A 16,281-nucleotide genomic window follows, 5' to 3' on the forward strand; every position below is an offset into this window, starting at 1 on the left:
AAGGCAAAGTCTAACAAAACACTTCTCCTAATTCTGGTCTCAATCAAGATCGAGTCTGGTTCCAACAATTCGTACCATTCACATTCTACCACCACTCCCACTCAACCCCCATAGAAAGCTTCATCGTTAACCAACCATAAACGTAGTCGCAAACCAACATCAAGCGGCTCCAAACACATTAGAAAAATGTCCACATAAGATTAAAACGCAACGCAATACAAGCAGTAGTGTCCTATTATCTCTCTCTTCATTCCGGACATCAAATTTTTAAAAAATAACTTTTTCTTAAAAAGAACGAAGAAAATGGCGATTCATTATTCACCCACTCCTCGTTGTTGCGTTCCGGCGCTGCATCGCACTTCGCCCTCTCGCTCGGTTCTCACGCCATCGGTCTTCTTCCCCACTCCGACCCTCAGGCTATTCTCGGTTCGGTCCCAGGCCTCTGGTTCGGATGCCGTTGGTTCGGCCAAGAAACACTCTCATGCTGCAGTTGGGTTATCATCTTCGTCGTCGGTGATTGATTTTCTCACTCTCTGCCACCGGCTTAAGGTACCTTCCAACTGCTACAGAAACAATCAGTCACTTTTCCTTCAAGTTTTCCTGTGAAATTTCTGATCCGTTGGTTCCATCTTCTGTTGTGTGCGTGATCTCGGAGTTCCCAATTTACCCCCTTTTGGTGGAAAAGAATAAAAAAAGATACGGTTTTTGTGATCTTGTATCATATATGATGTCATTTCTTTATGTTGCGTCGGTTGGGTAGGTTTGTGGGTGTCACTTTCCCTTTTTGTTTTCTGTTAATGCTGTTCTATATGGTGGAATGAACACTTTCAAATTGCCCCTTGTACTGGAAATGGTGAAAGCATCAAAATGTTTTCTTTTTGTTTTGGTTAAGGAAACGCATGCTTCTGTGGATGAAAGTGAGTGCATTTTTTTATTGGTAGTACCATTGCATGAGAAGGGTGTTTGGGGAATTGGCTGCCTTTTGTTATTGTTGGTAGTTGGCTACTTTCAAATTAGACTATTGGGTTGGTTTATGAGGGTCGAAAAGGGGGATGGTAAAGAAGCTTGAGAAAATGAATGTCTGTCTAAGAGATATTCAATTGGATTTCATTAACGTTAAAGTGAAATTTACTTAGGGCGAGAACACTAGAAGTCTAGGATTTAACTCTTCTAATGGACGAATACTGTGTAAAGTGAGAAAGTAAGGATGAGTTTATCATCATTGATATAAATTGAGTTATATTGAGATACTTCAATTTAAATCAAGAATAGATACACTTTGTTAGGACAGACTCAGAGATTGCCAAACTGTAGCGGGAAAAGCAAATACTCCTTTTCTCAAGAATAGATCATTGGAATACCTCTATTTCTCCGAGTATCAAGAATTACAAAGACCGAGATAAACAAGTTTACCCCCAAAAGGAGTAATCTCTTTTTCTACATTAGAATTTCCATTTTATACAAAGTCAAAAATTTCCTACTCTCTTCATGGTGAAACCAGGGCACCTGTATTACTGGAAATAAATTTCTGTAACAAATATAACAGAAAAAATCTGCAACTAATAATAACGGATATAAAACGCTATATCTGTCCTCTATTTAATCCTTTTTTTCTCCTATATTAAACCTTTTAAACTGTAAAGGTTTATTATGTACCCGGATCCAGCACTCTTAGTTGTTACCAGTTTCTGTTATTTCTTTATCAGTAGCCACTAAGGTTTACTCCACTGCTTTCATTATTCTTGTAATATCAGTACATTTTCTTATGAAAGCACATAAACTAACGATAATTTCTTGTAATATCAGTACATTTTCTTATGAAAGCACATAAACTAACGATAGAGTGATTATTGTCACTGTCAGTAATACATTCTTTCCCATGTCATTTTCATATTCCTAAAGCAATATACATGTTCTAAATGTGCACATTTTGACTTAGGAAGCTTAATATTTTTCTTTTTGTATATATTCTTACTATACATTTGTATGTGAGTATGTTTTAGACTTTTTATGCTGAAGAAAAATAATATGGTCTCTCTTTGTCATGTATATGCCTTGTAGACCACAAAAAGGAAAGGATGGGTTAATCATGGGATAAAAGGTGCTGAATCAATTGCTGATCATATGTACCGCATGGCTTTAATGGCGTTGATTGCTGGTGATGTTCCAGGATTGAATAGAGAAAGGTTTCTCATTGAAATTCTCAATATATATACTTGTGTGATGGTCATTTCTGTTTTGTTGTGAGATGCATGCTTATATTCCATGATTGAAGCTGTGAAAGTAGGGTACATTACTTTAGTATTGTCTTTGGTTGGATATAGAAACCATTTAGCTTGGAACATATGTCCTATTTGATGAATGTTGAAAGGTTTCAGTGAATTATGTCTTCTATTAAATAGTCGTGGCCTTTATGTTTTACATTATTTCCTTACTATTCTATGCTTATGTTATATTAGGTTTGGTTACTTTATTGGCCTCTTTGATAAATCTTTAGAATGTCCTTAAAGACTAAAGGGTAAATTACATGGATTTGTGCATTCATCCAATGTTTAGAACATTGTACTAATTATTAAATTTTCAAAGCTATTAGGTTGTTTTATGGCTTAAGTTGCAAATCCTGCTTTGGACCATGCCTTTCTTAGAAAGTGTAACCTAAATAAGAAACAATTTGTGCTGCTAGAGATATTGACTTAAGCCAGGACCAAACCATTCTACTGCTGTGCTGTTTTATTATTTTTTTTTTAAATCTTGCATTAAATCATGGCTGAACAATGAATTTCCCGTTCCAAAGTTCCTGTGCATGCTTGGCCCCTCTGATCCATTTGCAAAGCTGCTAGGTAATTTCTTGTTGTCACAGATTAGTCAGATACTTCTCTATCTGTGAGATCTGTAATTTGCCTTGTCAATATTATCTGTCTAGTCGGGTGATAGTATAAGTATATTTTTATCTCACCTCACTGATTTTGGTCCAAAACTTTCTTATCTCTGTAGATTCATTGTAGATTCATTTTTATTGCAGTAAGTTACTTTGTTTTTGTTAGGTTTCTTGGGAACAAGAAACCAGATTTTCAGATTCAGTAAAGAAATAAGCACTCAAATCTTACTGCACAATGTAAATAACACTCTAATTCTGAAAAACATAATACAAGAAAACATCCAACAGCTTCCAAGGGAAGAAATTCCCTTCTACACAGGAGAAGCCCTGTTCTGAAAGAAAATACACTCCACAACCAGTACTAGAACACCCCCCTCCTTAAAAGACAAAAACTGCCTAACTACTAATTAAAACTTCCCCTATCTGCTGTTTAAACTTCTCCTAACTACCCCTAACCACTTCATACTAACTTCTATGTTTTATTTTTGCCGAATTATCTAAAAACTGTCTACAATGTCCAATACATCACATATCCTATCAGTTTTCTTGCCCCTATTCCTGTTATTTATATTTATTAGATTTGCTTTAGGTTATCCCCTTGAGTTTCTCTTTAAATTCTTTTTTCCTGTTGTACAGGTGTATTAAAATAGCACTCGTGCATGATATTGCAGAAGGTATCTTTCTCGTTTCTTCTGATTGAATTGTTGTTGCATTTCCTTATATTAAACCTTAATGGAAATTTTTTTAACAGGATGAATTGCTGAAGAAGTGAAAACTGTTAAACAACTTCTACTTTATTTTTAAAAACATATTTTGAGCTTTAATTTTACAGTAATTGTTAAGCCATAAAAGAAAGTGGACCAAACATAGCCTGATAAACATTTGATAAAGGTATTACACGTTTCATTTTCAGTGGAAGATAGAGTTTATAATATGTAAAATAAAAAGGCAAAATTCAAATAGAGGATGTTGGATTATTTAACTTTGTTCTATGAACTTTCACTTAGTTGTATGTGATTGTGATTACTGAACACATTGTTTTTCTTCAATTATACATAGGATTTCGTTAATGTATTATAACTTACTGAAGTTTGAGTTTGGTTTTGCATTCAATAGCTATTGTAGGAGATATAACACCTTCTGACGGTGTGCCCAAGGCTGAAAAGAGCAGAAGGGAGCAGGAAGCTTTGAATAAAATGTGTGAACTTCTTGGTGGAGGGATGAGAGGTTTCATGAATTTTTTTTGTTGAATTTTTTTTTACAGAGATTCTAAATTTTGCATCAAATTTACTGAAGGTCACATTTGTCTTATTACAGCTGAAGAGATTAAAGAACTTTGGGAAGAGTATGAAAACAATTCTTCTTTAGAGGCCAATCTTGTGAAGGATTTTGACAAGGTACAAAGACTCATGTATGAATTTGTTAAAGTGTAAAAAGGTACAAAGACTCCTGAGAGTTGTTGTACACAAGGGGTTTAAAACTTTTAGTAACAAATTTAGACAAAAAAAATATCTTAGTTAAAGTGTAAAGAGCATTACTTTTTATGCTTTCATAGCATTCTGGTTCATTTCTAATTGTATTTTTGTCCTTTTCCTGACATTCTTATCAGGTTGAACTGATTCTACAAGCGCTGGAGTATGAAGTAGGTACGTTATAAATAGATATATTGCATGTGATAGTTGAATTCTTACTGTGACACCACCTTAAGTTTGGAATTCTTAAGACAGATGAACTCCTCCAGCTCTTTTATTATTGAATGAGTTGATAATTGATAGTTCTTCCTAAAGTGAATTCTACATTAGCTTTTTGCTTCATGCTCTTCACGATACACTTTGTAATGCTATGTAATTAAAACTTGTGCAGAACATGGAAAAGTGTTGGATGAATTTTTCCTTTCAACTGCAGGTAGAATTGAAACTCTAGCTATAAATGAAATGCTCATAACTTTTATTTGAACCTTTGACCACTTTTTCTTTTACCTGCTCTTCAGGGAAGTTTCAAACTGAAATAGGAAAAAGTTGGGCAGCTGAGATCATGTCAAGAAGAAAATCTATATCAGCAAAAAGGGGTAAGTTGATGTAGGGCTGATTATGGTTGGCCAGATTAACAGATAAGCTTAGTTAAACCAGAACCAATAAGCATGATTTTTTGCAGAACTGGGTTCTGGAATTTTAACATAATTTAGGATGACATCTATCTGCTATCCCTGCCTGATAAGTTCTTTTTTTGAATTTGCAATCATTTTGTCTTTCTTGGTGACACTTTTAAACTTAGCTTTTTCTCTTCATTCTTTCTTTTTTTTCAACATGGTAGTGTAAATTAATATCAAATATTTAGGCAAGTGTTGAACACTTTGTAATTTGTCTAAAATAGTTAGAAGATGTAAGTAATAATGTAATTTTAGTGATGTTTTAGAAGTCAAATTGAATAGGAATATTTTCTTAATCAAATAGTCAGGCACTGAAATCTTAATTTAATGTTAGTTTGAACGTTTTGAACAAATAATGACTATTTTTCAAGGAAGCTAAAATAATTTTGTTTTAATTACACATTTGCACTATTCTTTCTATGGCAGGGTTATTGAAAATATAAGTGACACGATTTTGAAAAAAAATTGGAAAGTTTGATATAAAGATAAACTTTAAAAAATAATTAAATTCGTATTACAGGAAAATTAAATCTTAATGCAAAAGAAAATTAAAAAAACAACTAACATGAAAGATTTGATGGAAAGATACAAAAGAATATGTATAAAATGAGTAATATTATGTCCAAACACATTAAAAGAAATGAGATCTCAGATTTATAATATAAAGGTTAATTTCCATTATAACTAGTATTATCATATACGAATTAGTTAATGCCCGAGAAATATTGGGTTCGATCTCTTCAAGTAAAATTTTGAATTTATAAAATATATGATTAAAATGAGAGGAGATATCCACTAAAAAAAAGCAAAAGCAATAAATTTTCCCAGTGAAGATTTGTTATTAAGAAAGTCAGATAATAAATAAATAATCAATATGAATATTATTGTTAGAAAAATAATTGGTTAATGGCACTGAAAAAAGCAATTCAACCATAAAGAGGGCTTGCTATAATGCACATTAATATATTTAAAAAGACTTATCATTTTGTCATTTATGAAGTTAAAAGGCTAATGTTTCCTGCACCCTATAATTACTAACTCATTTCTAGGATAATAGGAAAAGACTTAAACGCTATTCATAATTGCTAAACATCACACCACCATTCATCACCACACCGCTGCTGCAAAGGAAGAAGAGAGTGAGAATGTTGCATGATGGGAAGAAGAGAGAACATACAGAAAAAAATATTAATTAAAGTTTTTTCCGGAACTCATTTTGGAAGACATTTTATGAGTTTCGGAATGTTTATTTCAAAAAATTTATTCTGGAAAATTTTATTACGGAACACATTTAATATGTTTTGGAAATTTTGTTCCCGAAAATCAAGTTCTGAAAATTGTTTCAAAAATGTTGTTCTGGATTTTTAGGAAATCTTTCGGAATCTGTAATTCAGAAGTCACCTTTTGGAAAGACAAAATGGTAACTTCAAATTTTTGAGGGAGGACAAAGAAATTTAGGGAGTATATTAAAAAGGATTTTTAGATTGTTCCTATTTCAGAAATAAGTTTTCTTTTTTTAATTCTAGATTTCAAAATTTAAAAGTCGTTTATTTTTCAAAAAAATACCTTCAAAAGTTAAAATTGATTTTAGAAAATGACTTCTACAAATTAGGGAGGGTTAAGAAGAAAATAATTTCTTGATTACACTGGAATTCATTTGGTTTCCGGTTTTGTTTCTAAAATTATACAACATAAAAGTATATTTTTAAAGAAAAAAATTATTTTTGGAATGTACAATTCAAAAGTCATTTTCAGTTTTCAGATTTCCCAATACGAAAATCATTTTTCACTTCTTAATAACATAATCAAGAAATCGTAATCTGACATTTTCTTTACATGGGAGTGGAGGAAGAAATGATACGTAATCCAGGAAGAAGCTACCAATTACTATTCCTTGCTTGAATCATTATGCCAAATCCAATTTGTATATAGAGTGTGGGTGTTTTTTCCTTGCATATCATATATCCAAACACTTTTTCCTGCATCTTTAATAGAGGAAAACGTCCTTTAGTAATTAAAAAATAATAAATTCTTTTAAATTTTTTTAAATTGTTGAAGTCTTTAACAAATTTTAAAATCTTTTAAGAAATTCAACAAATTTCAAAATTAGTTAAAGTTCTTAAAAAATTTAATAAATTTTAAAATTTGTTAAAAACTTTAATAGATTCTGAAATCTGTTAAAAAATAAAATTATTATAAATTTGAAATCTCTTACCATTTTATGACTTTATTTAATTTTTTAATTTTTATTCTTTTGCATTATTTTAATATTTAATATGTTTTTTACTTGTTTTAGTTTAATAAAAAATATTTTAAAAAATTAGAGATGTACGGAAAAATTAGTGGAGGTATAGAAATAAACACTCCTAAAGTGTTATAGGTTGGTTTTTTTCACAGATAATGCACAGGGCCATTTTTTATCACAAGTTTTTGTATTTCGGTGTATAATTTATATTACAATTTTTTAATATTTTGAATTATATATTTAAAAAATTAAACAAAAACGCATTCTAAATTACATAATACAAATGTATTTTGAAGATTACATTCCATAATACTATTTTTGATATTTTGGATTGTAAAATATGGAATATAATTTTGTGCTTTTCAAAATATAAAAAATGTATCGTAAATTATATATTCTGAAGTATAAAATAAAAATATATTCGAAATTATTTGAAAATACGAAATGATACTTTTAAATTAAATAATCTAAATAAAAAACTATGGAATTAGAGGAGAAATTTATGGAGATACTTTTTATTTGATTTTTTTTTTTCGTAATATGACTTTGTGAGTGATGATGAATAGAAAGAGATGTTGAATGAGATTGAAGAAATGATATCATGATGTGCACAAATAGTCTTTGATACATAACCGTGAGCCATCAAATCTTGAGTATTGCAGAAGAAATGAAAATGTCATTCCTTGTGAGTTCAAATGTCAGTCGGCATCATGATTCAGTCAATAACAATATTTTTTAAGTTAAAGTAACTAATGAGCAATTTGAGTAGGTGTGAAAACGTTTAAACTGTGTGATTGTGAATGTTACTTGATATAATTATTTTTGTGAAAATTGATTTAGAGTACATGTTCAAGGATTATTTGACGATATATTTGCCAAATTTTGTAGGTTTCACATCATTTTTAACATTATTTTTATCTTCTAATTCAATTTAAGATCTTATAAGACTTATATTCTAACTCATTTTATTTTTTTGTAATAAATATATATCTTTCTTAGATATTAAAGTATATCTTTTATTTTTGTAATTTGAATTTTAATGTTTATGTCATGTCAGCGTAATTATGGAGAACTCTTATAAAACCTGGAGATCTTAAGTTGTGACCCTTAGTATGATCCTTGTAATAAAGACGTTCTAAGAGTCGTTACATAAAGTCTTCATTTTATTGTGTGGGTCATATAGTATCACATCATTTTTAAGAGCATTTTATAACTTTTACTTCAATTAAAGAGTCTTATAAAGTTGTACTTGTTTTATTCATATTTTCAAGACAAAATATATATGATTGAAAGTCTTATTTAATATCAAATATCTTAAATTTTATATCATCTTAATATGTTTTAATGAAAAGATTATAAGATTTACATTTTAACTGTATGGCTTTGAATGTAATGACTTCGGTCGTAGATCATCACAAGCAACATGGCTAGAATGATTCAAGAAGGTAAGAAGGACAAGGTATCAAATGCGAGGATCCATCATTTTTGTTCTTGGAAGTCTTTTCCCAGTACAACATGTTTCACCCAATGTGAACGCAACCATCTCGCCCAGTGCTGTTTGTGAACCATAATCTTCTTTTGCTGCATTTATCACATTTTTCATGAGTTGTATACGTAGCCAGCCACTTGGTAGTTGATACTTGTATCACAAGTTGTTGATAGGGGAGTTGTGTATAGTTGAAACCATCTCACGTACACATTTTTTATGATGAACAAAAGAAATGTTTTATAGATTATTGCACAACAAAATGGAAAAATGATTGCTTGATTATATATGTGATTGTGCTTGAACTGTTTGGTATATGTATTCATTGATTGGAAATTAATCATAAGTTGAAACTCATTGCATATCAGCATGAAATAATCGATTACACTGTTTGCATAATCTGTTAAATTTCGTCAGATATCAGTATACGCTTATCAGGGGCAAAACAACTATGTTTTAACCGATTACATTAATTGTATAATTGATTAAAACACGTTGCTATGCGAATACAAGTTTGCTGAGTGCATTGAAGTGTTTTGAATGAAAAATGTTTTCAAATTGTCTTAAGTATGAAACTTAACTGATTCACTAGTGCAGAATTGGCTTTTAACGTCCCCCATAGACGTCCGTCCACAAAAGCCCCAACATAAATAATTGACCGGTGGCATATTCGTAAATAAGTGAAACTCTAGACGTCCGTCTTGGGTCGGGCCGGACGTCTATAATATTATAGACGTCCGTGGGAGGGGGACGAACGTCTACTAGGCTGAACAACTGAACGTTTCAACTCCCCATGTCAGCCCCTTAAACGTCCGTCCTAGGAGGGCCCGGACGTCTATAATATTATAGACGTCTGTGGGAGGGGGACGGACGTCTACTAGGCTGAACACTGAACGTTTCAACTCCCCATGTCAGCCCCTTGAACGTCCGTCCTGGGAGGGCGCGGACGTCTATAATATTATAGACGTCCGGCCCCCCATATCGGACGTTTAAGGTGCTGACAGGGTGGTTGGAGAATTAATTGTCTTCAGCCCCTTAAACGTCCGATATGGGGGGCTGGACGTCTATAATATTATAGACGTCCGCGCCCTCCCAGGACGGACGTTCAAGGGGCTGACATGGGGAGTTGAAACGTTCAGTTGTTCAGCCTAGTAGACGTCCGTCCCCCTCCCACGGACGTCTATAATATTATAGACGTTCGGGCCCTCCCAGGACGGACGTTTAAGGGGCTGACATGGGGAGTTAAAACGTTCAGTTGTTCAGCCTACTAGACGTCCGCCCCCCTCCCACGGACGTCTATAATATTATAGATGTCTGTGCCCACCACCACGGACGTCTAAAACCACCAGCGAATATCAATTTTAAATCCCCAAAGACGTCATATTAGTGATGAACCGGACGTCTATAATATTATAGACGTCCGGGCCCCATAGTACCGGACGTCTAACAGTATTAATATTGGAAACGCGAACCCGCGAGCAGTTACGCTCACTATTCATCGTCTTCCCCCCGCGAACGCTGTCTACGCCATTGATTTTCCAGGTGCGTTTTCTCTCTTTTGGACCGTTTAAATTGACTTTCAATCCGATTACATTGCTCTGTGATGAAATACCTTTGATTTGAACCGATTAAAAATCGTTTTCGGTCCATTTTTTTGCAGTCTCTTGCGTGTTGTTGGGCGGCTTCTTTGACTGTTTTTGGGCTACGTTTTAGGCCGTTCCCTCCTCGATTTCCCTCCCTTTCATTTCGAATCTACTTTTCAGGTTAGCTTGTTGGTTGAAAAAATTTTGTATGCATGTTTTTTACTCTAAAGTGTGCATGTGTTATTGGCTTTTGAATATGCATGTATTAGTTGTGTTATTATAAGTATCAAATCATTGAGTGACACTTAGCTCCCGTTTGAAATTTAACACAAACGATTAATCTTTTAATCGTTTGTGTTAAATTTTGAATTGTCCGATTGGACAGTTTGAGAAAATTAATTTTCATAATTTGCAATAACATGTCAATTGGAGTTTATGGATAAGATTGATAAAATTTCGGTTTAGTACTTGTGTTGTTCTCTGGATGCATATTTGATTGTGGTCATCGTTGACTACTCTCATTTCGTGTATTTCGGAGACCAATGCGAAATGCTACCGAAATCTTATCAATTTTATGATGTAGACTTCAATGCACGTGTCTGAGCAAATTATGAAAATTAATTTTTTTGAATGGGTAGGGCCTAACCTTGTGAGAGTTAAAACACTTGAACTGATGATTTTACGAACATAGTATGGATCGAAGCTGGATGAACGAACGTCGCATCAGTGAAGAATATGATAAGGGTGTTTCGAAGTTCTTGCAATACGTTGAACAAAATGCTAAGTCTGTCAACGGGACATATTTTTGTCCTTGTGTGCGTTGTCTTAATCAAATACGGCAAGACTTAGGCAATGTGCGTGACCATCTATTCATGTACGACATAATGAGGACTTATACCGTTTGGACTTGGCATGGAGAAGTACTGGAGTAGCCTACCACGTCACGAGGAACAGATTATGTGGAAGAATGGATGAGTGACCATTTAGAGGACATGATACGTGATGTCTGTGAAGATAATTTTGGAAGGGCTAATTTGTATGATTCTCTTATTAATGATTCAGAGCAACCGTTGTTCCCAGAATGCTCGAACTTTACACGTCTGTCTTCAACTTTAAAGTTGTTTAGTTTAAAAGCAAGGAATGGATGGACCGATAAAAGTTTCACCGAGTTGTTGGAGTTGTTGAAGGAGATGCTTCCAGAAAATAATACTCTACCTATTCGTAATTACGAGGCCAAAATTTTTTTATGTCCAATGGGTCTTGAATATCAAAAGATACATGCTTGTCCTAATGATTGTGTTTTGTACACAAAGGAGTTTGCTTCGTTAAAGTATTGTCCAACATGTGGTTTATCCCGTTTTAAAAAGAAATCTGACAGAGTCACTGGTAATGAAGGTAATGATGGTGCACCTGCTAAGGTGATGTGGTATTTGCCTATAATACATAGGTTCAAACGTATGTTCTCTGTTAAAGAAGATGCAAAGAACCTTAAATGGCACTCTGACGAAAGAAAGTGTGATAATCTTTATGGAAACTGATGGTATGAATCCTTATGGAAACTTAAGTAGCAAACACAGTTCCTGGCCAGTTATGTTGATGATTTACAATCTTTCTCCTTCGTTGTGCATGAAGAGAAAATATGTGATGTTGTCCATGATGATATCGGGTCCTAGACAACTTGGAAATGACATTGATGTTTACTTAGCACCTTTAATTGATGATTTGAAATTGTTGTGGGAAGAAGGCATCGACGTGTTTGATTCACATGTTCAGGAACAGTTCCGTTTGCGTGCAATGTTGTTTTGCACTATAAATGATTTCTCAGCGTATGTAAACTTGAGCGGTTATAGTGTTAAAGGTCATTTTGCATGTCCCATATGTGAAGAAAACACTAGTTACCTTCAGTTGAAGCATGGTCAGAAGACTGTATATACAAGACATCGAAAATTTCTTCCTCGTAATCATCCTTATCGTAGATTGAAAAAAGCATTTAATGGAAGTGCTGAGGATGAGGTTGTGTGCAGACCCCGGAATGGTGAAGAGGTGTACAACGAAGTCAAAAACATTGACATTGTGTTTGGAAAACATCATAAAAGTACCTCTGCAAAGAACATTTGGAAGAAACAATCGATATTTTTTAAGCTTCCATATTGGTGTGAACTTAATGTTAGACATTGTATTGATGTGATGCACGTTGAAAAAAATGTTTGTGACAATGTCATCGGAACTTTATTAAACTTCAAAGGGAAGAGCAAAGACGGAATAAAAGCAAGACAAGATTTGGCTGACATGGGAATCCGATCTTAGTTACATCCACAGATAATAGGGAGACGCACCTATCTGCCCCCAGCCTGTCACACACTTTCCAAAAAAGAAAAACAAAGTTTTTGTAACTGTTTAAGAAGTGTGAAGGTTCCGCAAGGTTATTCTTCAAATATCAGTAACCTTGTGTCTATGCAAGACTACTATGTCAATTGGAGATGTATTTTCCACCTTCCTTTTTTGACATCATGGTACATTTGATTGTTCATCTAGTCAGAGAAATTCGAATATGTGGCCCGGTCTTCTTAAGGTGGATGTACCCAGTTGAAAGATACATGAAGATCTTAAAGGGATATGTCAAGAATCAATATAGACCAGAAGCTTCAATCATAGAGCAATATGTTGCAGAAGAAGCCATTGAATTTTGTTCAAGTTATATGCCATCTTGTGAACCCGTCGGTCTTCCCAAGAGCAGACATGAAGGAAAATGTGAAGGTAAGGGTGTTCGAGGTGTGAGAATTCAAAGTGTTAGCAGAAAAGAAATTGACCAAGCTCATTTGTACATCTTAAACAACACTGTTGATGTCATTCCTTACATTTCTGACCACGTTAATGAAATAAAGGCAACAAACCCAAAAATGAGTGAAAAATGGCATCTTAATGAACATGTGAAAACCTTCTTGCAATGGTTTAAGAAAAAGATTTATGCGACTCCACATGTTTCTGAAACTTTATTGAGGTTATCTCGTGGGCCGAACACAGATGTCATTACATATGGTGGGTATTATATAAACAATATTTGTTTTCAGACAAAGGTAGAAGATGACAAAAGCAGAGTTCAAAATAGTGGCGTCACACTACAAGCTGAGGCTGTGCACTTTGCTAGTTCTAAAGACAAAAATTCAATCACAGCATCCATCAGTTATTTTGGAATAATACAAGAAATATGGGAAGTTGATTACGTCACTTTTAGAGTCCCAGTTTTCAAGTGTAAATGGGTTGATATAAATTCTGGTGTCATGATGGATGACCTTGGTTTCACATTGGTTGACTTGAACAAGATGAATTACACTGATGAACCATTTATCATGGCTAGTCAAGCAAGACAAATATTCTACGTAAATGATCCAGCGAATAACAAATGGTCAGTGGTTTTAGAAGGAAAAAACATGCATGGACATGATGATGACGATTCTCTTGATATACTTGAGACAACATCTGTTGCATGTAGACCCACTGAAGACCCAGTTGATGACGTTGCCGATGTCATGCAGGCATATCGTAGTGATCACAACGAAGGCATTTGGGAAAAAACAATTAATTAATAGGTTGATATTTTCACTTTTATTGACTTTATATGTATGTTCATCATAATTGAATTATTACTAACGTTGTTTAATTTTTCAGGTATGTCGACCTCAGACTCAGGATCAAGAAAGAGTAGACGTGGACGAGGCGTCACCCGAGTGGCAGATGTGACCTCCGGACGCGTGGATGGTCAGAGGAGGCATGTTGACATCGACCCCAGATCAGGTCATCCATCAGGGCCAAATGCTGATAGGTTTAGGAGTTATCTGGGTAAGTTAGCAAAAAGTCATGTCTCTATCCTTCATGCATGTTGGGATGACGTCCCAGAGGTCGACAAGAATCTCTTATGGCAAGATATTCAGGTATGTTTATACTTCATGCAATTTGTGATACACTTATCTTTTATGTTTTCTTTTGGAATAACAAGTTTTTTGTTTTAAACAGCAACATTTTGATATTCCAAACACAATGCAAATTAGAAAGAAAGTGTTATCGCATATAGCGATAAGATGAAGGGATTTCAAGACAAGGCTAACACGACTATATGTCTTTGGAGACAGGCAACATGAAAATCCCTGTCAGCAATATACATTAACAGAGGAGGATTGGATGCAGTTTCGTGCATCTAGAGAGTCTGAGGAATGGAAGGTATGTTTCTTAACATCGTCTTTCATTGAGTTTTTATGATTTTACACTTATTTATATAAATGGTTTCACAGGATAAAAGGTTAGCCGCCCAAGAAAGACAAAGGCTAAACGACGCACCCCACTTGTTATCACGAGGTGGATATGCAAAAATGGAGAAGAAATTGAGAAAGTCTAGAGTGGATGCCTTGGGACTTGAGTCGCCGGACCTAGCACCTGCACCTGCTAGGTACGAGCTGTGGAAGGTTGCTCGGACTAAATCTGATGGGAACATGACATCTTCCTCAGTTGCCTTGATTTCACAGAGAATTGTAAGTTCAAATTATAAGCAGTTCTTTGATTGTGTATCTATCACAGCATGTCTTCTAAGTAACTTGGTTTTTTTATGTGCAGGATGAGTTGGTTGAGCAGCAGACTCAGGGCACATTTACTGGCCAAGGTAGGGACGACATTCTAACAACGGCCATTGGAAGGCCCGATCACCCAGGACGTGTACGTGGAGTTCCTGGGGCGATTGGTCTTCGTGACTACTTTGGCCCTACACAGAAAACCCCCCAATCAATGAGTCAGGAGACACTGAGGCAGATGGATCTTCAGTGGGAGGAAAGACTCAACCAAAGCATGAGATCAATGGAGCAACGATTCATGAAGCAGCTACAAAAACAAAAACAAATACAAAGAGTGCTTGAAGAAAAGCTGCATTCCATGACGCAAGGCAACATGGGGGCCGATGACACTCCCACACCACCTCATGTCAGCACTAGAGGATCATGCTCTGCTGTAGACCCCACTCAGTATAGCGGTCAATATGAGCTGTTGGTTAATGGGGATCCCCCACGCATTGTGGCTGTCGGACGAGTGCTTGAGGGAGGGCAGACCATTCATGGTGTTGCCATATTACCCCAGCACGTGCGTGTGACCATTGACGAGGTTCGGGATCCCCAGGCTCAGGTGCCTGTACCCACTCCAGAAATTAACTTTGTGGGGGAGGTCATAGGATCATTTATTGCCTGGCCTAGAGCATTGATCATGTCCCACATCGCTACTCCACAGGTATAATTAACTTAGTATTTCTATGTTTATTCTTCAAATAATTGTTGATAACGCTTTGACGTAAATTCTTATCTTCAGTTCACACGTCCTCAGAAGCAGCCAATTCATGATACAGTCATACATGAAGATGATGACATGGCTGAAGCGGAGGATGATCCTCTATCAAAGCTAATGACAAAATTACCCAGGTTGAAGAAAGCACCATTAGAACTATACTGGGATTTGAGAGTATTTGGTCTTCCCCCACATGTGCCAGTTTATATCACATTATCTGATGCATTGGAGATGATTGGGGGAGACCGGATGTTGAATATTTCCATCATTCAGCTGTGGTGCATGTAAGATAGTCAATTTGGTCTTTCATATTACTTTTATTTACATTGTTATAGTTTCTAAAAACTTAACTTTGTTGTTTTAGGTACATGGACACAATCGTTGTAGACCAAGGTCGGTCTTCCATGTACGGATTTGTTGAACCTCAGACCATTCAACCGTTTGGTAACACACTTCAAAACAGACAACATTATTTGCAAACATGGATGGATGAGTCAAAAAGAGACGTATACCTTGTGCCATACATTGAGGGGTAGGTGTTGTTATATATGGTCAGTTTATTATTATAGTTTCCTTAATTAGTTGAATAACTATTTGTCCTTCGTGATAGGTCGCACT

The 16,281-nt window shown here is 34.9% G+C and overlaps 1 protein-coding gene across 1 annotated transcript; it reads left to right on the forward strand.

Moving 5' to 3' along the window:
• Window positions 1-11: 11 nt before the first annotated feature.
• On the forward strand, window positions 12-5,147 carry LOC108335155 (uncharacterized). Its single transcript, XM_017571098.2, has 8 exons — window positions 12-549; window positions 2,062-2,186; window positions 3,515-3,552; window positions 3,995-4,105; window positions 4,196-4,275; window positions 4,488-4,524; window positions 4,742-4,783; window positions 4,869-5,147. The coding sequence occupies exons 1-8, from the start codon at window positions 304-306 to the stop codon at window positions 4,958-4,960; spliced, it is 771 nt and encodes a 256-aa protein (XP_017426587.1). The 5' UTR covers window positions 12-303; the 3' UTR covers window positions 4,961-5,147.
• Window positions 5,148-16,281: the final 11,134 nt, after the last annotated feature.

Source organism: Vigna angularis, chromosome 10 (assembly GCF_016808095.1).
Source record: "Vigna angularis cultivar LongXiaoDou No.4 chromosome 10, ASM1680809v1, whole genome shotgun sequence".
In the NCBI taxonomy this organism is placed as follows: domain Eukaryota; kingdom Viridiplantae; phylum Streptophyta; class Magnoliopsida; order Fabales; family Fabaceae; genus Vigna; species Vigna angularis.